Consider the following 25,018-nt stretch of genomic DNA (forward strand, 5'->3'; position numbering starts at 1 on the left):
ATACAATTTATCTGAACATGGTTCATAGAATCTAAGAAACAACTACAGAGGAATTTGACAAAAAGTGTCTTGTTCTTAATAGCATATAATTAAACATAGTATTGAACACATACTGAAGGGTTGCACTTAGCTCTGAGTAATAGGAAACTCAGTCTGCCTGATATGAGAGAGGTGATTATTCTTACATGGATGGACTAAGTAGTCATTCAGCGATGCTGTACACAATCAGACGTTTGTGTGTGTGATTTTTGGTTTGTGTGTGTGATTTTTGGCTGTCATGGTTGTGTCTGCACACAGAACCATAAGCAGTACTAAGAGAACAAAAGAACAAAATGTTTAGTATAAAAATAAGGTAAGACCTGGGCTGGGTGCCGTGGCTCACGCCTGTAATCCCAGCACTTTGGGAGGCCGAGGCCAGCAGATCCCAAGGTCCGGAGTTCGAGACCAGCCTAGCCAACATAGTGAAACCCTGTCTCTACTAAAAATACAAAAGTTAGCCAGGCATGGTGATGCTTGCCTGTAATCCCAGCTACTCGGGAGGCTAGGCAGGAGAATCGCTTGAACCAAGGAGGCAGAGGTTGTGAGCCGAGATCACGCCACTGTACTCCAGCCTAGGCAACAGAGTGAGACTCTCTGTCTCAAAATAAAAATAAAAATAAATAAAAATAAAATAAAACCTAAAGGAGGGAGTCAGAGCTTCAGAGATGATCACCACGACAGTCAGGATCAGTGGCCTGGTGGACATGGCAGGTGTTGCAGGAATCCGAAATAAATGTATTCATGTTGGGGGAGCTCATGGAGATGTCTGGCTGAAAGTTAGGCAGCTGGTGTCTGTTGTAGAGATACTCTTCATTAACAGGGGCAGGAATCAATACAGTGATCCAGAAGGCCGTTGTATGGTGCACCTGTGTGCCACCTTGATGTAGCTGAGTATGCTGGCTCTACAAAGCGGGTAATGACTTCTCAGGTCCCAACTGCCAAACCTCATGCAAAGTAGAAAATGAGCAGATTTTAGGCCGGGCGCGGTGGCTCAAGCCTGTAATCCCAGCACTTTGGGAGGCCGAGACGGGCGGATCACGAGGTCAGGAGATCGAGACCATCCTAGCTAACACGGTGAAACCCCGTCTCTACTAAAAATACAAAAAACTAGCCGGGCGAGGTGGCGGGCGCCTGTAGTCCCAGCTACTCCGGAGGCTGAGGCAGGAGAATGGCGTAAACCCGGGAGGCAGAGCTTGCAGTGAGCTGAGATCCGGCTACTGCAGTCCAGCCCGGGCTACAGAGCAACACTCCGTCTCAAAAAAAAAAAAAAAAAAAAGAAAATGAGCAGATTTTAACTTGGTGCCATAAAGGAAAGACATTCAGGGAAATGTCTTTCCCAGCCTTACACATATATCCATAACAAAACCATCTGTAGATTGATTCTTGTCGTATAGGTCCCCATTCCTAATTCAAAGGCTACTGTCTAACTCCCAGTGAGAAATGAGGAAAAACAAATTGCAAAAGATTAGATTAGAGACTATACTTTATACAGAACTTTGCATATTTACAAGGTTTTGCAAAACAATTTTGGTAAGGTACAATATTTAAAATAGGTAAGTGATATCCACTATCTGTAGCAGTAGGCCAGTAAGAATAAAAAATACCAAAGTTTCATTGTTGTAATGATGCCATACAGAAAAATACAGAAACTATAAAAATTCTTTCATGTTCAAAGTACACTCCAAATCACCTATGGGTCTAATACAGTTCGAAATGAAAATATTTAAGAGGCCGGGCACGGTGGCTCACGCCTGTAATCCTTTGGGAGGCCGAGATGGGCAGATCACGAGGTCAGGAGATCGAGACCATCCTGGCTAACATGGTGAAACCCCGTCTCTACTAAAAATACAAAAAATTAGCCAGGCGTGGTGGCGGGCGCCTGTAGTCCCAGCTATTTGGGAGGCAGAGGCAGGAGAATGGCGTGAACCCGGGAGGCGGAGGTTACAGTGAGCTGCGATCACGCCCCTGCACTCCAGCCTGGGCGACAGAGCTGGACTCTAAGAGATAAAACACTTAACTATTAAAACATAGGTATTATAGCTGAAAGAGGACTTAGAGAATTATTTTCTCTAATGGCTCTGTTTGACAGATGAGGTATTGACAAGTACAATATCATACTTGTAATATTTCTCTCCTGGTGTAGAGTTTGTGGCAAATTATACATGAATTAATGTGAGGTTACCCCATGTTACTTGTAGAATTTCTCTTCAGTGTGTACTCTCACTGGTTTTAGAAAGAATGACTTGACAACTGAAGGCCTTTGAGTGTGATTGACATTCGTGGGATTTCTGTCCTGCGTGCATCCTCAGATGGTTTCGGAAGGAGGAGGGCCACTTGAAGGACATCCCACATTGTTTACATTTGTGAGGTTTCTCTCCAGTGTGCATCCTCACATGATTATGTAAGGTTGAGGACCAAGTGAAGGTTTTCCCACATTGTTTACACTCATAAGGCTTCTCTCCAGTGTGCATCCTCCAATGACCCTGGAATGCTCTGGAAGAAGTAAAGGCCTTCCCACAGTGTTCACATTTATAGAGCTGCTCTTGTGTGTGAATTCTTGCATGTTCTCTAAACGTTGAGGACCAAGTGAAGGTTTTCCCACATTCTTTACACTCATAAGGCTTCTCTCCAGTGTGCGTCCTCAGATGACCTTGGAATGATCTGGAAGAGGTAAAAGCCTTCCCACAGTGTTCGCATTTATAGAGCTGCTCTTGTGTGTGAATTCTTGCATGTTCTCTAAACGTTGAGGACCAAGTGAAGGCTTTTCCACATTCTTTACACTCATAAGGCTTCTCTCCTGTGTGCGTCCTCAGATGACCTTGGAATGATCTGGAAGAGGTAAAAGCCTTCCCACAGTGTTCACATTTATAGAGTTTCTCCCCAGTGTGGATCCTCGTGTGTACTCGCAAGGTTTCAGACCAACTGAATGTTTTCCCACACTGCTTGCATTCATAGGGTTTCTCTCCCGTGTGTGTCTTCTCATGTCTTTGAAAAGCCTGGGGATAACTGAAGCCTTTCCCACAGTGTTGACATTTATAGGGCTTCTCTCCAGTGTGTGTTGTCATGTGTCTTTGAAATGTCGAGGGATAAATGAAGGCTCTCCCACATTCCTGACATTTATATGGCCTGTCTTTTGTGTGAGTTCTCACATGTCTAGTGAAACTTGCAAACCCATTAAATGCCATCCGACACTGCTCGCACTTATAGGTTTTCTCTGCTGTGTGAGTCTTCACGTGCTGAGAGAGGGAACGGGGATGTTGGAAAGTTTGCCCACATGCCTGACACTTATAGGGCTTCTCCTCAGTGTTGGTTCTTCCATGGCTGTGTAGGTGTGAGGGACAAATGCAGACCTGCTTACATTCCTCACACGGAGGCGCTTTTCGTCCACACACAGACGTGACGTGCCTTTTAAGAGAAGAAACATGCGTGAAGACTGTCCCACACTTGGTGCATTCATACGGTTTTTCTCCAGCAGAAATTTCCTTGAACAGGGTAAGATTTGGCATTTGATGGATGGCTTCTCCATATTGATTACCTTCAGTATTGTTACAGAATCTGTCCACTGTACGATTTCTGTTAAAAATGAGAAACATTTTTATTTATGGTATATTTGGCAATGATTTGTTGATATGTATTAACAAGTATTAGAAATACATTTCTAACTACATTTCAGTGTACATGAAGTTTTTCTATTCTGAATTGAAGAGACATATTGATTAATGCAGTATTTATTATACATGGGGTTTTCCTGTAATGTCTTTTTTCTTTTTTTTTTTTTTTTGAGATGGAGTCTTGCTCTGTTGCCTAGGCTGGAGTGCAGTGGTGCAATCTCAGCTCATTGCAAGCTCCGCCTCCTGGATTCAGGCCATTCTCCTGCCTCAGCCTCCAGAGCAGCTGGGACTACAGGCGCCCGCCACCACGCCCAGCTAATTTTTTTGGTATGTTTAGTAGAGACGGGGTTTCACCGTGTTAGCCAGGATGGTCTTGATCTCCTGACCTCACGATCTGCCTGCCTCGGCCTCCCAAAGTGCTGGGATTACAGGCGTGAGCCACCATGCCCGGCCCCCTGTCGTTATTTCTAGCAATTATGTTTCAAATTCTCAATGTCTAAATCAAATACAAATTTTTTTTGTTGTTAAGATTTGGAGCAATGCTTATATTTGGAGCAATACTTATATATATATTTAATTGCATGCAAAGATTTTCTCCTGGACGATTTATTTCTCTTGTGAGTACATCTCACCTCAGATTTTTGTAGTGATCTTCAGTGCCATAACCTTCACAAGTTTTTTCTAAAGTGTAGGCACAGGAATTATTTCTTGTGAAGTTTGGTATTGTCTGTTCCTTAGATTTTCCTTCCCCGTACGTATCCTGCTGAGAAACTGACCCATTGGCTTTAAATTGAGTCTTATTATCTGAAACAAAAAAGTGAACAAATCTCATAAGGAATGAGACACATATTAAGCAAAGGAAGACACTGAGGAGTTTAGCATTTTGAGGACTTCATCAGTAACAGACATCAGGGGTCAAAATGTTAGGTATTTCACAAACACAGTAAGTCACAGGTGTCAAACAAGGAACCACTCTGTGATCCTAAATGACCAATGAAATCTATACCCATACTAATTTCACGAAAGGAACTTCAAGTCCTTTAAACCAAGACAGAAATAACATCTGTTTCACACACGTTTTCACTGTTAGAGAATAATGATTAGATTCTAGGTCCATGGTGGCTGTGAATATGTGTACCTTAGTCCTTTCCCACATTTCAAATCTTGGAACAGAACTGATGAGAAAGAAATGAGTTCATTAAAAACCAAGTGAAGGAATGATGTCATCCTTACCTACTGAGGCCAGGTTCCGGAAGGTCTCCAGCATCACATCTCTGTAGAGGTTCCTCTGAGCAGAATCCAGCAAAGCCCACTCCTCCAGGGTGAAGTCCACAGCCACATCCTCAAAGACCACTGAGTCCTAAGAAAAACCACGTAGGTGTGCAGGAGGATTGGTGACACCGAAAGTACTGGGAACTGGACTCAATTCACAAATTCAAACGAGATTCTGTGGTGTCCCAACACCTCCTCTATGACGTGAATGTTAGATCTTTCACTTACTCACAATCACTTCCTAATAAACTTAATAGCACCACTATGAGTCTGAACTTAGCGTGACTGTTCTTATCTTCCTCTACCAGCAGGGTCTAGAGAGATGATGCTATGCAAATGAAGTAACTTTTCCATTTGAAACGCTGCATAACGCAGCAGGCCTCAGTCGTCCAAACGATGCACATTTCATAGGTCTTTCGGACCAGCCTTTGATCGGCTACTGGAGAAAACTAAGTCCTTGGAATCCACTGCCTGGTAAGAGGATCTTTGTATAGACGGGCCTGAGGCCAGCCAGACAGCTTCTAACAATGTGAGGTAAGAATTCCTGTTTTTGTCTGCAGTGGAGCCCTGGGCCACACTGTATCCGTTTTTTCCCATTTATTTTCTTAAATTATTTTAAAGGCAACTGTATAAATGTTTGTAAAGTACTGCTACTGTATAACACATAAGAATACTCACCTATTTGCCAATAACAGCACAAAGGAGGTGAGTGAGAGGGAGCAAAGGCGGCAAGGGACGTGACTATCGCTGGTAAAGTGCTAATTAAGATGCACTGTTTTGGCGTATGATATTCATGGATGTAGCATGTGTTAATAATGCCATAAAAGTCGGGGGGCAGGAAGGAATAGAGCTACACAGGTGCAGCATTTCTGTATCTCACTGGAATCAAGCGATTAATACAACAAACCTGCAGCTCATCTGATAAGCCTCATATTTATAATACAGTAACCCCTAAAGAAACTAACAAATAGTAAAAAGATAAACAATTGAAATATTTCATTAGAAAATACTTAATGAAGGCCGGGCGCGGTGGCTCACGCCTGTAATCCCAGCACTTTGGGAGGCCGAGGCGGGCGGATCACAAGGTCAGGAGATCGAGACCATGGTGAAACCCCGTCTCTACTAAAAAATAGAAAAAAATTAGCCGGGCGCAGTGGCGGGCGCCTGTAGTCCCAGCTACTCGGGAGGCTGAGGTAGGAGAATGGCGTGAACCCGGGAGGCGGAGCTTGCAGTGAGCCGAGATTGCGCCACTGCACTCCAGCCTGGGCGACAGAGCGAGACTCCGTCTCAAAAAAAAAAAAAAAAAGAAAATACTTAATGAGGCCGGGCGTGGTAGCTCAAGCCTGTAATCCCAGCACTTTGGGAGGCCAAGACGGGCAGATCACAAGGTCAGGGGATCGAGACCATCCTGACTAACACAGTGAAACCCCGTCTCTACTAAAAAATACAAAAAACTAGCCGGGCGAGGTGGCGGGCGCCTGTAGTCCCAGCTACTCCGGAGGCTGAGGCAGGAGAATGGCGTAAACCCGGGAGGCGGAGCTTGCAGTGAGCTGAGATCTGGCCACTGCACTCCAGCCCGGGCGACAGAGCGAGACTCCGTCTCAAAAAAAAAAAAAAAAAAAAAAAAAGATACACACTTTTGATCTAAAGATACAAACAGATTGCAAGTAAAGGATGGGGCTGGGTGCGGTGGCTCACGCCTATAATCCCAGCAGTTTGGGAGGCCAAGGTGGGCAGATCACTGGAGGTCAAGAGTTTGAAACCAGTCTAGCCAACATAGTGAAACTCTGTCTCTACTAAAAATACAAAAACTAGCTAGGTGTGGTGGCTTATGCCTGTAATCGCAGCTACTCTGGAGGCTGAGGCAGAAGAATCTCTTGAACCCAGGAGGTGGAGGTTACAGTGAGCCAAGATTGCACCAGTGCATTCCAGCCTGGGTGTCAGAGCAGACTCCGTCTCAAAAAAAAAAAAAAAAAAAGATAGCAAAAGATATTGTGCAAATAGCTATATTAATATCAGACATAACATTAAAATAAAAAGTGTTAGTAAAGAAGGAAATTGTATAATGACAAAAGGTTTAATCCACCCTGTAAAGTTATAATTATATGTGCACCTAAAAACAGAGCATCAAAATACATGATGGAAAAAATAGGCTGGGCACGGTGGCTCACGTCTGTAATCCCAGCACTCTGGGAGGACAAGGCCGGCAGATCACGATGTCAAGACATCCAGACCATCCTGACCAATGTGGTAAAACCCCGTCTCTACTAAAAATACAAAAATTAGCTGGGCGTGGTGGTGCACACCTGTAGTCTCAGCTACTCAGGAGGCTGAGGCAGAAGAATCACTTCAACCTGGGATGTGCAGGTTTCAGTGAGCCAAGATTGCACCACTGCACTCCAGCCTGGCGAGAGAGAGAGACTGTGTCTCAAAAAAAAAAAAAGGTTAAACATAACAGTTGGAACAGAAATACCCCACTCTTTTTTTTTTTTAAAGTTGAACACAGCATCATCTATTAACCCCACTTTTTAATGATGGAACATCTAGGTGGAATACAGGGAAATAAAATAAATAAAATAATAGAACACTCTAAGTCATTTAGACATAACAGATACCTACAGAACACTCAACCCAGCAACAGCAAAACATGCATTCTTTTCAAGTGCAGGAAGAATGTGCTGTAAAAGAGACGCTTTGCTAGGCCATAGAAGAAACCTCAACAATTTTTTTTTTTTTTGGGATGGAGTCTTGCTCTGTTGCCCAGGCTGAGAGTGCAGTGGTGCAATCTTGGCTCACTGCAAGCTCTGCCTCCTGGTTTCACATCATTCTCCTGCCACAGCCTCCCAAGTAGCTGGGATACAGGCACCCGCCACCATGCCTGGCTAATTTTTTGTGTTTTCAGTAGAGACAGGGTTTCACCGTGTTAGCCAGGATGGTCTCAATCTCCTGACCTTGTGATCCACCTGCCTCAGCCTCCCAAAGTGCTGGGATTACAGGCGTGAGCCACCGCACCCGGCCAACAAATTTTAAACAATAGAAATACAAGGTATTGGCTGGGCTCGGTGACTCACACCTGTAATCCCAGCATTTTGGGAGACCAAGGCAGATGGATCACTGGAGCTCAGGTGTTCGAGACCAGCCTGGGCAACATAGTGAGACCCTGTCTCTACTAAAAATGCAAAAATTAGCTGGGTATGGTGGCACATGTAGTCCCAGCTACTTGGGAGGCTGAGGCACGAGAATTGCTTGAACCCAGGAGACAGAAGTCGCAGTGAGCTCTGATCACAGCACTGACAGAGCAAGAGTCAGTTTTCAAATAAATAACAAAACAACCCCAGAAATAAGTATGTTCTCTGACCACCATGGAATGAGAAATGAAATTGGAAACTTATACAGAAAATTGGGCAAATTCACTAATATGTGGATATTTTCACACTCTTCCATAACTAATGGATCAAAGAGAAAAGGGAAATACTTTGAGATGGATGGAAAATAAAGACATACCAAAACTTATATAAAGGAAATTAATAGCTATAAATACCTATCCTAAAGATTGCAAATCAACAACCTAACCTTGTCCACCTCAAGACAATAGGAAAATAAAACTAAACCTAAGCAACTAGGAGGAAGGAAATCATAAATATTACAGCCAAATCAATGAAATAGAGAACAGTAAAACAATAGAGAAAAGTCAGTGAAACCAAAGCTAGTTGTTTGAAAAGATCAAACAAAACTGATATAGCTAGATTGACAAGAAAAGAGACTCAAACTTACTAGAACCAGAAATGAGCGAACATTACCACCAACCTTAAACGAATACAAAGGATGATAAAAATACTATGAACAGTTACGCATCAATACATTAGTTAACATAGATAAACACATTCTTAGAACCACCTTAACTACCGAAACTAAAGACACAGACAATCCAAATAGACCTATTAGAAATGAAGAGACTAAATTATTTATCAAAATCTACTGAAGATGAAAAGCCTGAGCCCGATTCAGGGCCTCTCCCCTGAATTCTACCAAAAATTTAAGGGAAATCTAATGCCAAATGTTTATAAGACATTTTACAAAAGTTGCAAAAGAAAGGAACAATTCCCAACTCATATTTTATGAGTATTATCCTGGTACCAAAACCAGATAAAAACATCACAGTAAAACCACAGACCAATATTGATTTGGTTATGGATTCCAAAATCCTCAATAAAATACTAGCAAAGCAAATTCAGTAATACAGAAAAGAATTCTACATCATGACTAGCTGGATTTTCTTTTTTTTTTTTGAGATGGAGTCTCACTCTGTTGCCCAGGCTGGAGTACAGTGGTGCAATCTTGGCTCACTGCAAACTCTGCCTCCTGGGTTCAAGCGATTCTCCCTGCCTCAGCCTCCTGAGTAGCTGGGATTACAGGTGCTTGCCACCACGCCCAGCTAATTTTTATACTTTTAGTCGAGATGGGGTTTTGTTATTTGGCCAGACTGGTCTTGAACTACTGACCTCAGGTGATCCACCCGCCTTGGCCTCCCAAAGTACTGGGATTACAGGCATGAGCCACTGCACCCAGCCAACTAGCTGGAATTTAAGAAGTGCAAAGTTGGTTTAACATATATCTCATAAAGGACTTGGATCTAGAATATCTGAAGAAAGAGGCTGGGCATGGTGGCTCACACCTGTAATGCTAGCACTTTAGGAGGCTGAGGTGGGTGGGTCATAAGGTCAGCAGTTTGAGACCAGCCTGACCAATATGGTGAAACCCCATCTGTACTAAAAATACAAAAATTAGCTGGGTGTGGGGGCAGGTGCTTGTAGTCCCAGCTACTCAGGAGGCTGAGGCAGGAGAATGGCGTGAACCCAGGAGGCGGAGCTTGCAGTGAGCCAAGATTGCGCCACTGCACTCCAGCGTGAGCGATAGAGCGAGACTCCGTCTCAAAAAAAAAAAAAGTTAAATGACTTAGTTTTTGGTCTAGCATGTAAGGAGCTTGGAAGTTATTACTCCACTGTAACAATTAAAAAGCTGAACAAACTGAAACCTCAACAGCTCTTCTTCCATCCTTCAGAGAACTGATGCCACAGGGCCAGCTCTGCCCCCTCAAACTGAAGAGAGAGGTGGATACGGAGAATCACAGCTTACCACAACACGCTACCATGAACAGAAGCCTCTGGGAACCATTACTTAGATGGGAAAGCCTGAGCTGTAACTTATGAATTCCTGGGGGCACAGCATGCACAAGTCTGAGGAATCTCGGGGTGGGGGGGGCAGTATTCTAGAGGAGAAAAATAATGATTTTGAAATAGGCCAGATATTTCTGTTCTTTCTCACCGGGCCTTTCCCTTAAGAGAAACTATTTTACCAGAGTCTCACCTGTGGGGGTTTCATCAGAGTCTAAGTGACCTGTGGAAAGAGATGTATCCCACATCAGCTTCCTCGATTCATCCTGTCCCGCCTGTGAGAGAAGGAAGAACTGAGAAGCATTTGTGATGGTCAGTGTCGCGGGGCACAGGCTCACTAAAGGACTGAGACCTCATCAAAGGATCAGGGAATCCTTGCCCTCTGCCCGCACCTCACCACGGCATTACTAGAGGTCTGTTTACTTCAGTGCCTTTCACCCAGTACATTGTGTCTAGCTTTCCAGAAAGAAATGACAAGGCATACTAAACGGCGCAAGACCCAGCTTGAAGAGACAAAGCAGAACTCCCCAGATATGGCAGGGACGTTGGAAGTATCAGACTGGGAATGTAAAACAAGTACGACTAACAGGTGAAGGGCTCTCATGGAAAAAGTAGACAACATGCAAAAACAGGCAATATAGGCCAAGAAGTGGAAATCCTAAGACTGAAAAGGCAATGGGAGAGATGAAAAGCACTGTAACAGAAACGGAGAATGACTTGAACGGACTCATGAGCAGACTGGCTGTGGCTGAGGAAAGGCTCTGAGCCTGAAGACATGTAATACCATCTTCTAGGCCGGGTGCAGTGGCTCATGTCTGGAATCCCAGCACTTTGGGAGGCCGAGGCGGGCAGATCACCTGAGGTCAGGTGACCAACGTGAAGAAACCCTGTCTCTACTAAAAAGGCAAAATTAGCCGGGTGTGGTGGCGCATGCCTGTAATCCCAGCTACTCGGGAGGCTGAGGCAGGAGAAGCGCTTCAACTCAGGAGGCGAGGGTTGTGGTGAGCCGAGATCGTGCCATTGCACTCCAGCATGGGCAACAAGAGTGAAACTCCATCTCAAAAAAAAAAAAAAAAAGATATCTCCAAAGAAGCCAGCGGAAAAAACACTTTACCTACAGAGCAACAACAAGAATGACATCACATTTCTCCTCAGAAACCATGCAAGCAAGGAGAGTGGAGGGAATTATTTCAAGTGTTCAGAGAAAAAATCCCCACCAACTTAGAATTTTGTGAACTATTCTTCAACCTGAAGGAGAAATAAAGACTTTCTGAGACAAAAAAAAAAAAAAAAAAAATGGGGGAATTTGTAGCCAATAGACCTACCAGTATTACAAGAAGTGTTACAAGAAGTTTTTTGAGAGAGAACATTACAGAGGTTAGAACTTTGTATCTACATAAAGAAAGAGCATCAGAAAAAGAAGGCAAAATAAAAACTTTTATTTTTGTTATTAAGTTACTTATAACAAATTGTTCATTTATTATGTTGTAACAGTGGCATTGTATTCAGTAACTATATCTTACATATAAGTGAAATCGTACCAGTGATACAAAGAAAAGGAGGGAGAAATATGGAATAACTACTGTAAGATACTTCACAACCTGGGAAGCAGTATAGTGTTATCTGGATGTGGATTGGCTGTATATTGAAGACTGAAGACTCTAGCCAGGTGCGGTGGCTCATGCCTGTAATCCCAGCACTTTGGGAGGCTGAGGCGGGAGGACTGCTTGAGGCCAGGAGTTCAAGACCAGTCTGGGCGACATAGTGAGACCTTGTCTTTACACAAAGTTTTTTTTGTTTGTTTGTTTGTTTGTTTTTTGAGATAGATTCTCCTTTCATCGCCCAGGCTGGAGTGCAGTGGTGCGATCTCAGTTCACTGCAACCTCTGCCTCTCAGATTCCAAGTGATTCTCCCGCAGCCTCCAGAGTAGCTGGGATTACAGGCATCCACCATCATGCCCGGCTAATTTTTTTTTGGTATTTTTGTAGAGACAGGGTTTCACCATGTTGACCAGGCTGGTCTCAAACTACTGATCTCAGGTGATCCACCTGCGTCGGCCTCCCAAAATGCCGGGACTACCGGCGTGAGCCACCGTGCCCGGCCACAAAAAGTTTTTAAAAATGAGCTGGGCTTGGAGGCACGTACCCTGTGGCACCAGCGACTTGGGAAGCTGAGCCTGGGAGATTGAGGCTGCAGTAAGCCATGACTGTGCCACTGCATTCCAACCTGGGTGACAGAGCAAGATCCTGCCAAATAAATAAATAGCTCTAGGGCCATCTGTGAAAAAAGGAAAGAGAAGCATACCTGACTTGCTAAGGAGAAAAAATTGCACAAAACATGCAATTAAAACCAAAAAAGGCAGAAAAAGAGTGGAAGATAAAACAAGGAACAATGAGCAGAGGCAACAAAATAGAAAACAGTAACAAATATGTCAGCTATTAATGTAACTATGTCAGCAATCCCTTTAAAAGTTGATGGACTACAATACAAACAGCATGGACCAAAAAACTAGACCCAACTATATGTTGTCTATAATAGCAGTCCCCAACCTTGCTGGCACCGGAGCTGGTTTTGTGGAAGAGAGTTTTTCCACAGATGGACGGGGTGGGGGCTGGACGCTTTCAGGATGGCTCAAGCACATGGCATTTACTGTGCACTTTATTATTACATACCCACCCCAATGTAGACTCAGTGGGAGTCCTGAGCTTGTTTTCCTGTGACTGGAAAGTCTCATCTGGGAGTGACAGGTGACAGTGACAGATCGTCAGGCATTAGATTCTCATAAGGATCACGCAACCCAGATGGCTCTCATGCGCAGTTCACAGCATGGTTCAGGCTCCTATGCGAGTCTAATGCCGCTGCTGATGCGACGGGAGATGGAGCTCAGTTTTGTTTGCTAGCCCGCCACTCGCCTCCTACTGTGCTGCCTAGTACTGGTCCATGGCCTGGGGGCTGGGGACCCCTGATTTATAAGAAACCCACTTTAAAGATACATAATAGATTAAAAGTAAGGGGATGGAGAAAGATAAATCATGCTAACACTATTCAAAAGAAAGCTGGAGCACATATATTAATTTCAGGCAGAGGAGGTAAAAACTGCTAGAACTGTAAGGAAAAAATAAATGAATCCACCATCATAGCTGAAGACTTAAACATCTATTAGAAATAGATGAACGAGGTGGAACATTAGTAAGGACAGAGTTGAATTCAACAGCACCCCCAATAATGAATGTCTGTAGACAACTTCAACAACAGCAGAAAGCACGTTCTTGTCAAGCTCACATGGAACATTCCTCAACCTAGACTGTATTTTGGGGCATAAAACACCTTAGGTTTAAAAGAATATCATACATCATATGCTCTTAGACAACAGTGGAATTACAGCAGCATTGCCCTAAAATAAAATATTTAGGTATAAATCTAACAAAATGTATACAAGATCTATCTTAGGAAAATTATAAAACTCTAGCAGAAGAAATCAAATAACTAAGTAAATAGTTATTCCCTGTCCGTGGATAGAAGACTCAATATTGTCAAGACTTCGGTTCTTCCCAACTTGATCTACAGATTCAACACAATCCCAATCAAAATCCCAGCAAGTTATTTGATGGATATTGACAAACTGAGTCTAAAGTTTATATGGAGAGGTAAAAGACCCAAATTACCAACACAGTATTGAAGGGGAAGCTTAAAGTTGGAGGACGGACACTGTTCATCTTCAAGGCTTTCTGGAGAGCCATAGTCATCAGGAGAGTGTGATGTAGAGTGAAGAATGTACAAACAGGCCAGGTGTGGTGGCACATGCCTGTAATCCCAGCACGTTGGGAGGCTAAGGTGGGAGGATTGCTTGAGCTCAGGAGTTTCAGACCTCCCTGGGCAACATAGTGAGACCCCATTTCTAAAATTAAGAAAAAAATTAGCCAGGTATGGAGGCTAAAGACCTTAAGACAACTCATCTGTGAAGATACATAGATGGCAGATGTGTATATAAAAAAATCCTCCACATCATGTCATCAGGGAAATGCAAATTAAAACCAGATACCGGCCGGGTACAGTGGCTCACGCCTGTAATCCCAGCACTTTGGGAGGCCGAGGCAGGCAGATCACGAGGTCAGGAGATCGAGACCATCCTGGCTAACATGGTGAAACCCCGTCTCTACTAAAAATACAAAAAATTAGCCAGGTGTGGTGGCGGGCGCCCGTAGTCCCAGCTGCTCGGGAGGCTGAGGCAGGAGAATGGCGTGAACCCGGGAGGTGGAGCTTGCAGTGAGCTGAGCTCATGCCACTGCACTCCAGCCTGGGTGAAAGTGTGAGACTTCATCTCAAAAATAAAATAAAATAAAAAATAAACCAAGATACCACGACACACCTATCAGAATGTCAAAATCCAGAACACTGACACCACCAAATGCTGGCCAGGATGTGGAGCAACAGTAATTCTAATTAATTGCTGGTGGGAATGTAAATTTGTACAGCCATTTTGGAAAAGTGTTTGGTGTTTTTTTTGTTGTTCTTTTTTGAGACGAAATTTCACTCTTATTGCCCAGGCTGGAGTGCAATGGCACGATCTCGGCTCACCACAACCTCCGCCTCCCCGGTTCAAGCGATTCTCCTGCCTCGGCCCCCCGAGTAGCTGGGATTACAGGCATGCACCACCACGCCCGGCTAATTTTGTTTTCTTGTTTTTCAGTAGAGACGGGGTTTCTCCATGTTGGTCAGGTTGGTCTCGAACTCCCAACCTCAGGTGATCTGCCCGCCTCGGCCTCCCGAAGTGCTGGGATTACAGGCGTGAACCACCACACTCAGCCTGGTGTTTTCTTAAAAGTAAATATACTTTAGCCATCTGTTCTAGCAATTGCAGTCCTTGACCTTTACTCAAAGGAGCTGAGAGCTTATGACTACACAGAAGCCTGTACACAGACGTTTACAGCAGCTTTATTCATAATTGTCAAAACATGGAAATAACCAAGACATCCTCCAGAAGATGAGGGGATTAATAAATGGTACATCTAGATAGTGGAATGTTATTCAGCATTAAAAAGAGATGAGCTATCAAGTCATGAAAAGACACAAGAGAATCTTAAAATGCACAGCACTAGGTGAAAGAAGCCGGACTGAAAAGGCACCTACGGTGTGATTCCTACCTACGTGACATTTTGGAAAATGCAAAACTGTGGAGACAGTAGAAAGATCAGTGGTTGTCAGAGTTAGCACAGGAGTGAAGGGTGAATAGGCAGAGCACAGAGGACTTTCAGGACAGGGGAACTACTCTGAGTGACGCGGCAGTGGTGGATACACGTCCTTGCATGTTTGTGGACATTCATACAATGTACAACACCAAAGCAGACCCCAGTGTAAGCTACGGACTAGGGTGGAAATGACATGCCAACGAGGCTCATCGGTTGTAACAAACGCAGCACGCTGGTGTGGGGTGTGGACAGTGGGGGAGGCTGTGCATAGGATGGGGCAGGAGATACATAAGCACTCTGTTCTTTCTGCTCAATTTTGTTGTGAGTGTAAATTGCTATAAAAAATAAAATTAAGCCGGGTGCGGTGGCTCACGCCTGTAATCCCAGCACTTTGGGAGGCCGAGACGGGCGGATCACAAGGTAAGGAGATCGAGACCATCCTGGCTAACACGGTGAAACCCCGTCTCTACTAAAAATACAAAAAATTAGCCAGTCATGATGGCAGGCGCCTGTAGTCCCAGCTACTCGGGAGGCTGAGGCAGGAGAATGGCATGAACCCGGGAGGCGGAGCTTGCAGTGAGCTGAGACTGCGCCACTGCACTCCAGCCTGGGTGATGAGCGAGACTCCGTCTCAAAAAAAAAAAAAAAAAAAAAAAAAAATGAAATTATAGGCCGGGTGCAGTGGTTCACGTCTATAATCCCAGCACTTTGGGAGGCTGAGGCGGGCGGATCACGAGATCAGGAGATTGAGACCATCCTGGCTAACACGGTGAAACCCCGTCTCTACTGAAAATACAAAAAGCTAGCCGGGTGTGGTGGCGGGCGCCTGTAGTCCCAGCTACTGGGAAGGCGGAGCTTGCAGTGAGCAGTGAGCTGAGATCACACCACTGCACTCCAGCCGGGGCAACAGAGCGAGACTCCCTCTCAAAAAAAAAAAAAAAGAAAGAAATGTACATGTTAAATGGCTGTACGTATATATGTCAGTAAAGCTGGTTTTTAAAAAACATGTAAAGAATGTGAAGTTCACTGTTTTCCTCAAAAACATGATACACAAAATGAAGATGCCCATGACCTCACCTCCAGTCAATGTTACACTAGTTCCAGCACCACCAGAAAATATACAAGAATTATAAAACATAAACTTGTCTTTACACAAATTTCTAAGAATTATGCACATAAAACCCCAACAGAACAAAGAGATAATCCTAGAAAAAGATTTTTACCAAGATTCCAAGAAATTGCATTCTGTTTCTACTTAATAGTAGTTGGAAAATTGATTTTTTTTTTGAGGTGGATTCTCACTTTGTTGCCCAGACTGGAGTGCTGCAGGCACCCGCCACCACGCCCGGCTAATTTTTTGTATTTTTTAGTAGAGACGGGGTTTCACCATGTTAGCCAGGATGGTCTCGATCTCCTGACCTCGTGATCCGCCCGTCTCGGCCTCCCAAAGTGCTGGGATTACAGGCTTGAGCCACTGCGCCCGGCCGGAAAATTAATTTTTAAAAGCTGATACATACTATGGGAAAATCCAAAGTTAAATAAGTACTTAAGGCTAGTGAAGGATTCCAGTGGAGAAACAAATCTCGATCAGGGCCCTGTGCGGTGGTTCATGCCCATCATCCCCACATTTTGGGAGGCCGAGGCAGGAAGACTGCTTGAGGCCAGGAATTTGAGACCACCCTGGGCAACATAAGGAGACAGTCTACAATTTATTATTATTATTATTATTTTACTTTATTTTTTTTATTTGAGACAGAGTCTCGCTCTGTCACCCAGGCTGGAGTGCAGTGACCGGATCTCAGCTCACTGCAAGCTCCGCCTCCTGGGTTCACGCCATTCTCCTGCCTCAGCCTCCCGAGTAGCTGGGACTACAGGCGCCCGCCACCTCGCCCGGCTAGATTTTTGTATTTTTTAGTAGAGACAGGGTTTTACCGGGTTAGCCAGGATGGTCTCGATCTCCTTACCTCGTGATCCGCCCGTCTCGGCCTCCCAAAGTGCTGGGATTACAGGCTTGAGCCACCGCGCCCGGCCTTTATTATTATTTTTAAAATTAGCCAGGCACGATGGCATGTGCCTGCAGTCCTACCTACTAGGGAGGCTGACGCAGCAGGACCACTTGAGCTCAGGAGGTTGCAGTGAGCTGTGATCACACCACTGTACTCCAGCCTGGGCAGCAGAGTGAGATCCTCTCTTAATGAGACTTTTTAGGACTTAACAAAACTACTTTCCAAACCTGAGAAAAAGTCTAAAAATAGCCAAAACTTTCTGAAGAACAGGGTGAAGGCTTACCTAACAGGGCAAGGATTTTAGAGCTCTCAATCTTGCCAATACAGTATTAGCAGAAGGACCGTCAAACGAACCAATGGAAAAGAATGCATATCTCTGTGAAATAATGAAAACGCCGCAGCTTTTTGAAGTGTAGGATAGGGGAAAAGTAATTCTTACGACATTATGAAGTGGAAGAGGGTAGCTGGCCTTGGGGATGAGACAGTTTTAGATTTTAGAGATTTAATTTGAGCTCTCAGGAGAGCCAGGCCCGGGGACAAGCTCATGGGCCTGCTGCAGAACTTTCCGGGTGGGGCGAGCTGCTGCATCCCATTAGACTCAGGTCCCCACCAGTTTGTTCATATTTCTGGTCGTTATCTGAAGCAGCAGCCTAGGGAAGAACCATACCTCATTTGTTAACACCCACGGCCAGAGCAAGCCTAACACGTTTTAGGTCTATCTGGGTTTTGGAGAGAACGTGTTCCTCACTTACAGGTTTTACTCTGACCCATCTGTGCGATCACAAATCAGCCTACTTGTGCGACAAGGTCTAGATTCTGTATAAATGCAGTGACGAGGATTCCACTGCGCCCCCTGCATGGACGGTGCCCCCGCCTGGACGCCTTCTCTAGGGGGGCTTTCGAAGCCTCCACTCCAGCCTCAGGGAATCTCAGACCAGTCCCGGTGGCGGTGAATTGGCCATGGGGATCTGGAGCAGGACACTGTCCTCCCATGTGGAGGCTCCCACAGGCCCTGTGCCTCTCTGCCCCGAGCTGCCCTGATGCCTCCAGTGGTGAGATTCACGGGTCCACAGAACCTCCTTCCTGAAATGGAAATGATCCTTAAAGCACCGAGGCAAACCTGGGCCCTCTGGCCCTTCCCCCGAGGACAGTCTTGTGCACACACAACACGGATGTTCAAACCACTCTAACCACACACAGCAGACAGCGACTGTCTGGAAGCTTCACAGGCAGGACGACGCTCCCCGGTAGCCACGCAGCAGATGACTGTGTGGCTTTGGACTGTTTACTGGCCAGCCAGGGAGGGGGCAGTTTCGGCAAAGGGGCTTCTTGTTGCATATGGGTAGACCGGCAAGGCTGCACAATCAACTCCATAGTGACAACAGAATAACCAACATTGCTAAAATATTTGATCTGAGCCTCAATGGCATGTCTTTCTTGCTGTGTCTTCAGTGCTCCAAAGCTCTTTCAGAGCCTGCTTGTCCTTAATAAGATACACTGCGTGGGCATTGTTAACCTTTTAAATTTCACACTCAGGGCCGGGCACGATGGCTCATGCCTTCCATCCCAGCACTTCGGGAGGCTGAGGCGGGAGGATCGCTTGAGCCTAGGAGTTTTGAGACCAGCCTGGGCAACATAGCAAGACCCCAGCTGTATCATTTTTTTTTTTTAAAGACGGGGTTTTGCTCTTGTCGCCCAGGCTGGACTGCAGTGGCATGATCTTGGCTCACCACAACCTCTGCCTCCCAGGTTCAAGCAATTCTCCTGCCTCAGCCTCCCAAGTAGCTGGGACTACAGGCATGCGCCACCACGCCTGGCTAATTTTTGTATTTTTAGTAGAGACGGGGTTTCACTATATTGGCCAGGCTGGTCTCGAACTCGTGACCTCATGATTCACCCGCCTTGGCCTCCCAAAGTGCTGGGATTACAGGCGTGAGCCACTGCGCCCGGCCAAATTAGCTGGGTATGGTGGCATGAATCTGCAGTCCCACCTACTCAAGAGGCTGAGGCCGAAGATTGAGCACAGGATTTTGAGGCTGCAGTGAGCCATGACTGCATCACTGCACTCCAGCCTGGACAATAGAGGGATTTTATATCTAATGAAGGATATAAAATAATCATCATGGAACAATTATAAAACACTACTGAATGACATCAAAGGAGAGCGAAATGAGAGATGGCACGCGGACTCAGCGAGGAAACAATGCCACCACATCAACAGATCTCTCAGGCGGATCTAGGGTTTGAATAAAATTCCATTAAATCCAAAACCAGCCTCTTTTTTTTTGTTTTTCTTTGTTTTTGCATTTATGAAAAACTACTTCTAAGAACTGAAATGAAAGGCAAATGTCTTAAGAACCACCAGGTTGGCCGGGCGCGGTGGCTCAAGCCTGTAATCCCAGCACTTTGGGAGGCCGAGACGGGCGGATCACAGGTCAGCAGATCGAGACCATCCTGGCTAACACGGTGAAACCCCGTCTCTACTAAAAAAAAAAAAATACAAAAAACTAGCCGGGTGAGGTGGCGGGCGCCTGTAGTCCCAGCTACTCGGGAGGCTGAGGCAGGAGAATGGCATCAACCCGGGAGGCGGAGCTTGCAGTGAGCTGAGAGATCCGGCCACTGCACTCCAGACCGGGCGACAGAGCAAGACTCCGTCTCAAAAAAAAAAAAAAAAAGAAAAAGAACCACCAGGTTTCCTGCAGAACAAGGTAGAGGGGCAATTCTAAAACACATCAAGGCACTTAAAATCACAATCCTAAGTAAGAGAGGGCCAGGGGCGGTGGCTCACGTCTATAATGCGAATACTTTGGAAGGCCGAGGCACATAGATTACTTGAGGCCAAGAGTTTGACACCAACCTGGCCAACATTATGAAACTCTGTGTCTACTAAAAATATAAAAATTAGCCAGGCTTGGTGACACACGCCTGTGACCACAGCTATCCGGGAGGCTGAGGCAGGAGGATCGCTTGAACCCGGGAGGCGGAGCTTGCAGTGAGCCGAGATCTCCAGCCTGGGTAACAGAGCAAGACTCGTCTCAAACAAAAAAAACTTTGGCTGGGTGTGGTGATGCACACCTGTGGTCTCAGCTGCTTGGAAAGCTGAGGCGAGAGGATTACTTAAAGCCAGGAGTTTGAGACTGCAGTGAGCCATGATCATACCACTGCACTCCAGCTTGGGCAACAGAATAAGACCTTGTCTCTAAAAATAAGTAAGTACATAAAATAAACGAATATACCCAAGCCTGACAAACGCTGGAATGACTGAACTAACTGGGTCACGCACTATCTCAGACACCAGCGTGTGTGCAAAGGAAAGAAACCACCGAAAAGCCTTTCGAGGTGCATTAATGGTAACAGCCACTTATGATAACAGTCACTTATTGAAATTTCCGGCCGGGTGCAGTAACTCATGCTTGTAATCCCAGCACTCCGGGAGGCCAAGGAGGGCAGATCGCTTGAGTCAAGGAGTTCCAGACTAGCTTGGGGCAACAGCGAGACCCCGGTCTCTACAAGAAAAAATATTCCATTGCACCATTGGTGGTGAGCTGTGCTCACGCCACTGCACTCCAGCCTGGGCGACAGAGTAAGACCCTGCCTGGGGGGGGGGAAAAAAAAATTCAAAGGAGGCAAAATTAAAACTCTGTATGACAATAAATAATAAATGGTAAAGGTAGAGAGAATGAAAAAAATAAATCAGGACAGTGGTTACCCTGGGGGCAGCACAGTGATGAGCGCTGCTGGAAGCACACAGGTGTTGAGATGCTGAAGGCCTATTTATGTGGGCAATAAGGCCACTGGTGTTTATATGAAAACTTAATCCAGGCCGGGCGCAGTGGCTCACGCCTGAAATCCCAGCACTTTGGGAGGTGGAGGAGGGTGAATCATTTAAGGTCAGGAGTTTGAGACCAGCCTGGTCAACATGGTGGAACCCCGTCTCTACTAAAAATACAAAAATTAGCCAGTCATGGAGGCCGGTGCCTGTAATCCAGCTATTCTGGAGGCTGAGGCAGGAGAATTGCTTGAACCTGGCAGGCGGAGGTTACAATGTGTGACATCAGGCCATTGCACTCCAGCCGGGGAGACACAGCAAGACTCTGTCTCAAAAACAAAACAAAACGAAACCCTTAATGCATAAATTAAACCAGCTGCTTAGACAACCACAGGTGCAACCTCAAAGGCTAAACCGCCCACAAGCACATCTCCCGGATAATCGTCACTCCAATGCTCAGCAGCCTCAATCAGCATGAACAGTTCCTGCTGCGGCTGTTCTACGAGGCAGGAGGTCTGAGCAGGGGGAGGCTGCCCAGCTAGAGCCGGCTGCACCCTCAGCGGCCTCCCGCTCAGGCTCAACAGTGGGCTCAGCTGGAGTCACTGGTCTCCGGGCTCGCCTCCCTGCTCCAGGTGCTACACTTCAAATGCCACGAAGACGCCCATCGCGCAGAGTGAGAACGCAGCAGAATCACTCCTTTCCCCCCATGTGTAAGGGAAGTAGGGGAAGGGAGTTCCCAGGCAGTCTTTATGACTTTACAAGGCCAGAAACTGCTTTTCCCAGTCAGCAAACAGATGATGGATCAGTGAAGCAATACGATTGGTGACAAACTGGAAATTAACCAGAATGGAACACGCCTCAGTTTTACAGGTTTTTGCAGAATTTGCATTAATCTCATGTCTAGATGAACTGAAATGGAACAGGATCACACGCTGTCGCAAACTCTGCACCTTGTATGGAAGAATAACTGCTATTGATTTTTGTCTGATTGCTTTAGCATTTGAAAAACTGTTTTTTTTTTTTTTTTTTTTTTTTTTGAGACGGAGGCTCGCTATGTTGCCCGGGCTGGAGTGCAGTGGCGCGATCTCGGCTCACTGCAAGCTCTGCCCCCTGGGTTCACACCATTCTGCCTCAACCTCCCCAGTAGCTGGGACCACAGGCGCCCGCCGCCTCAGCCGTCTAATTTTTTGTATTTTTAGTAGAGACGGGGTTTCCCCGTATTAGCCAGGATGGTCTCCATCTCCTGACCTCGTGATCCGCCCGCCTCAGCCTCCCAAAGTGCTGGGATTACAGGCCTGAGCCACCGCGCCCGGCCGAAAAACTACTATTTTTATGAACATTTTAATCCATCTCTATCTGCTATAAGATGTGGAACTGCGCACCCTTTCTCTACAGTTGTGGTGGGCGAGAGAATATTCCTGAGAGAGTTCCTTAGGCCATTCTTCACCTGTACCCCAGAATAAACAGGTGTTATTCTGACGGACCAGAAGGCAGGAAACAGACTTGAAAATTTTCCTATTGTCACTGAGAAGACAAAAGGCAAACAGGAGACACTATATTTACTGAAACCAGCTGCCCGAATAAAGATTTCAGGGTATTAGGGATACCCCGCAACAAAACCCCCAGGGCAGGTCACTCCCACCGCCGAGGTCATCCCCCAAACTGCCTCCGACCCCCGGACCGTCCCTTGCTGTCCCCCCAAGCTGTCCCCTGTAAGGTCCTCTGAGCTGGCCGCACCTCAGTCAAGCCATGGTGACATCCCCCCGCCCTTGTGATAATGTACTTGGTGATATCCCCCTGCCCTTGTGCATGTACTTTGTACCATACATCCTCCTCGCCCTTGTGAATGTACCCCACCCTTGTGATAATGCACTCTCGCGCCCTTGTGAAGGTACTTGTAACATTCCTCCCCGCCCTGGTGACAATACATCCTCCACGCCCTTGTGAATGTACTTTGAAACATCGTCCCCGCCCTTGAGAATGTACTTTGTAACACCCACCCACTGTCCGCCAAAAAAAACAACTGCTCCCAACTCCACCGCCTATCCCAAACCTGTAAGAACAAATGATTGCCGGGCGCGGTGGCTCACGCCTGTCATCCCAGCACTTTGGGAGGCCGAGGCGGGCGGATCACAAGGTCAAGAGATCGAGACCATCCTGGCCAACATGGTGAAACCCTGTCTCTACTAAACACACAAAAATTAGCCGGGCGTGGTGGCGTGCGCCTGTAATCTCAGCTACTCGGGAGGCTGAGGCAGGAGAATCGCTTGAACCCGAGAGGCGGAGGTTGCAGTGAGCCGAGATCACGCCACTGCACTCCAGCCTGGCGACATAGCGGGACTCCGACCGATCAATCAATCAATCAATCAATCAATCCACCATCCTTTGCTGACTCCTTTCTCGGACTCAGCCCACTTGCACCCAAGTGAGTAAACAGCCTTGTGGCTAAGCCTGCTCAGGTGGTCTCTTATACGGACGCGCGTAACATCCCCAACCTGCTGACCGTCCCTTGCCGTCCCCCCAAGCTGGTCCCTGACCCCTGACCGCCCCTACCGTCCCCCCAAACTGCCCGCGAGTCCCTGACCGCCCCTGCCATTCCCCCAAACTGCCCCCGAGCCCCCCTCCTGCCCAGGCCCCCCCCCAAGTTACCCCCCAGCTCCTGGCAGCCCCTTCCGTCCCCTCAAACTGCCCCTAGCCCTCCAGCCCGGCCGCTGCGATGGCGTCCCCGGGGCCCAGGTGCTCGTCCTGCGCGTCCCCGCGCGGCCCTCAGCCAAGCCCGGCGGCAGATTTCGGCGGAGGCTGGTTCCAGCCGGTTCCCATCGCTCCGACCCTTCCCGGGCTTGGCTCCTGCCCTGCACTCACCATGTCCCGCCTGCTCCTGGGCTCTCCAAGGCGAGCTCCCCGTGACCCGACGGCCAGCGCAGCTGAAAGGGACAGCTACTCCCCGGCCGCTCGGGGTAGGCGGGGCACGCGTGGCAGGGAGGACTAAGCCGTCCCGCCCTCGGGGCCTCGGAGCGCAGGCAGCGGCCCCACTGATTGGACAGTTTCTCAGTCTCCGCCCTTTCAACGCTCTGAGTGGACAGCGTTTTGGACACGCCCCCTCCACCCCTGGGGCCTTCGATTCGACACTACACGAGACCCGCAATCCGCTTCCTGGTGCCCGCCCCGTGCCTTGATTGGACAGTTGTCCGGACCCGCACCCGGAGAGCCTGATCAAGAAATCCGGGCCAGGCGTGGTGGCTCACCCCTGTAATCCCAGCACTTTGGGAAGCTGAGGCGGGTGGATCAGCTGAGGTCAGAAGTTCGAGACCAGCCTGGCCAAATGGCCAAACCCCGTCTCTACTAAAATACAAAAATTAGCTGGGCCTGGTGGCAGGTGCCTATAATCCCAGCTACTCGGGAGACTGAGGCAGGAGAATCGCTTGAACCTGGGAGGCGGAGCTTGCAGTGAGCCGAGATCCCACCGCAGCACTCTAGCCTGGGTGACAGAGTGAGATTCTGTCTCAAAAAATAAATAAATAAATAAATAATAAATTAAATTTAATTTAAAAATAAAATTAAATAAATAAATTCGGGATAAACCAGTTAACTGTCTCTCAGTCTCTCTTGTTTATTTTTTTTGTTTTTGTTTTTGTTTTGTTTTGAGACGAGGTCTAGCTCTGTTGTCCAGGGTAGAATGCAGTGACATCACAGCTCACTGTAAACCAGAACCCATGGACCCGGTAACTCTTTTGTTGATTTTTTGTAAACAGGCTCTCCTTCTGCTGCCCAGATTGATCTTGAACTCATGGCCTCCTGCCAGGCCCCCAAAATGCTGAGATGACAGGCATGAACCACCGTGCCTGGCCCACTTAACTCTTAATATGCTTACAGAATGCAAATGCATTTGAACTGAGGAGTCTTCACCCCCACAAAGTTGCTGATACAACCATGGGCGACCCCTCTGTCACCTTCTCAT

At 46.7% G+C, this 25,018-nt stretch overlaps 1 protein-coding gene and 1 long non-coding RNA gene across 3 annotated transcripts; one reads left to right on the top strand and one right to left on the bottom strand.

The window, feature by feature from the left end:
- Nucleotides 1-1,504: 1,504 nt before the first annotated feature.
- ZNF57 (zinc finger protein 57) lies at nucleotides 1,505-24,045 on the bottom strand. 2 transcript variants are annotated; one of them, XM_037994513.2, is made up of 5 exons: nucleotides 23,923-24,006; nucleotides 10,290-10,371; nucleotides 4,884-5,010; nucleotides 4,283-4,454; nucleotides 1,505-3,612 (listed from the first exon to the last, which is right to left on the bottom strand). In XM_037994513.2, exons 2-5 carry the CDS (start codon nucleotides 10,302-10,304, stop codon nucleotides 2,247-2,249), a joined length of 1,680 nt encoding a protein of 559 aa, XP_037850441.2. In that variant the 5' UTR covers nucleotides 10,305-10,371; nucleotides 23,923-24,006; the 3' UTR covers nucleotides 1,505-2,246. The 2 variants fall into 2 exon arrangements, with proteins under 2 accessions (XP_037850441.2, XP_007992928.3); XM_007994737.3 differs by lacking the exon at nucleotides 10,290-10,371 and having other exon boundaries at nucleotides 23,923-24,045.
- On the top strand, nucleotides 3,423-15,950 carry LOC140711931 (uncharacterized). The gene is made up of 3 exons (XR_012093270.1): nucleotides 3,423-3,531; nucleotides 5,231-5,456; nucleotides 9,985-15,950. It is a non-coding gene; the product is annotated as an uncharacterized lncRNA (long non-coding RNA).
- Nucleotides 24,046-25,018: the final 973 nt, after the last annotated feature.

Source organism: Chlorocebus sabaeus, chromosome 6 (assembly GCF_047675955.1).
Source record: "Chlorocebus sabaeus isolate Y175 chromosome 6, mChlSab1.0.hap1, whole genome shotgun sequence".
NCBI classification, from domain to species: domain Eukaryota; kingdom Metazoa; phylum Chordata; class Mammalia; order Primates; family Cercopithecidae; genus Chlorocebus; species Chlorocebus sabaeus.

What these genes read in the sequence shown, in the direction of transcription:
- ZNF57 (XM_037994513.2), bottom strand. An exon ending in CCGGAACCTGGCCTCAGTAG is followed by an intron (nt 4,455 to 4,883) that starts GTAAGGATGACA and finishes TTTTTGTTTCAG; the next exon opens with ATAATAAGACTCAATTTAAA. An exon ending in GATCACTACAAAAATCTGAG is followed by an intron (nt 3,613 to 4,282) that starts GTGAGATGTACT and finishes CATTTTTAACAG; the next exon opens with AAATCGTACAGTGGACAGAT.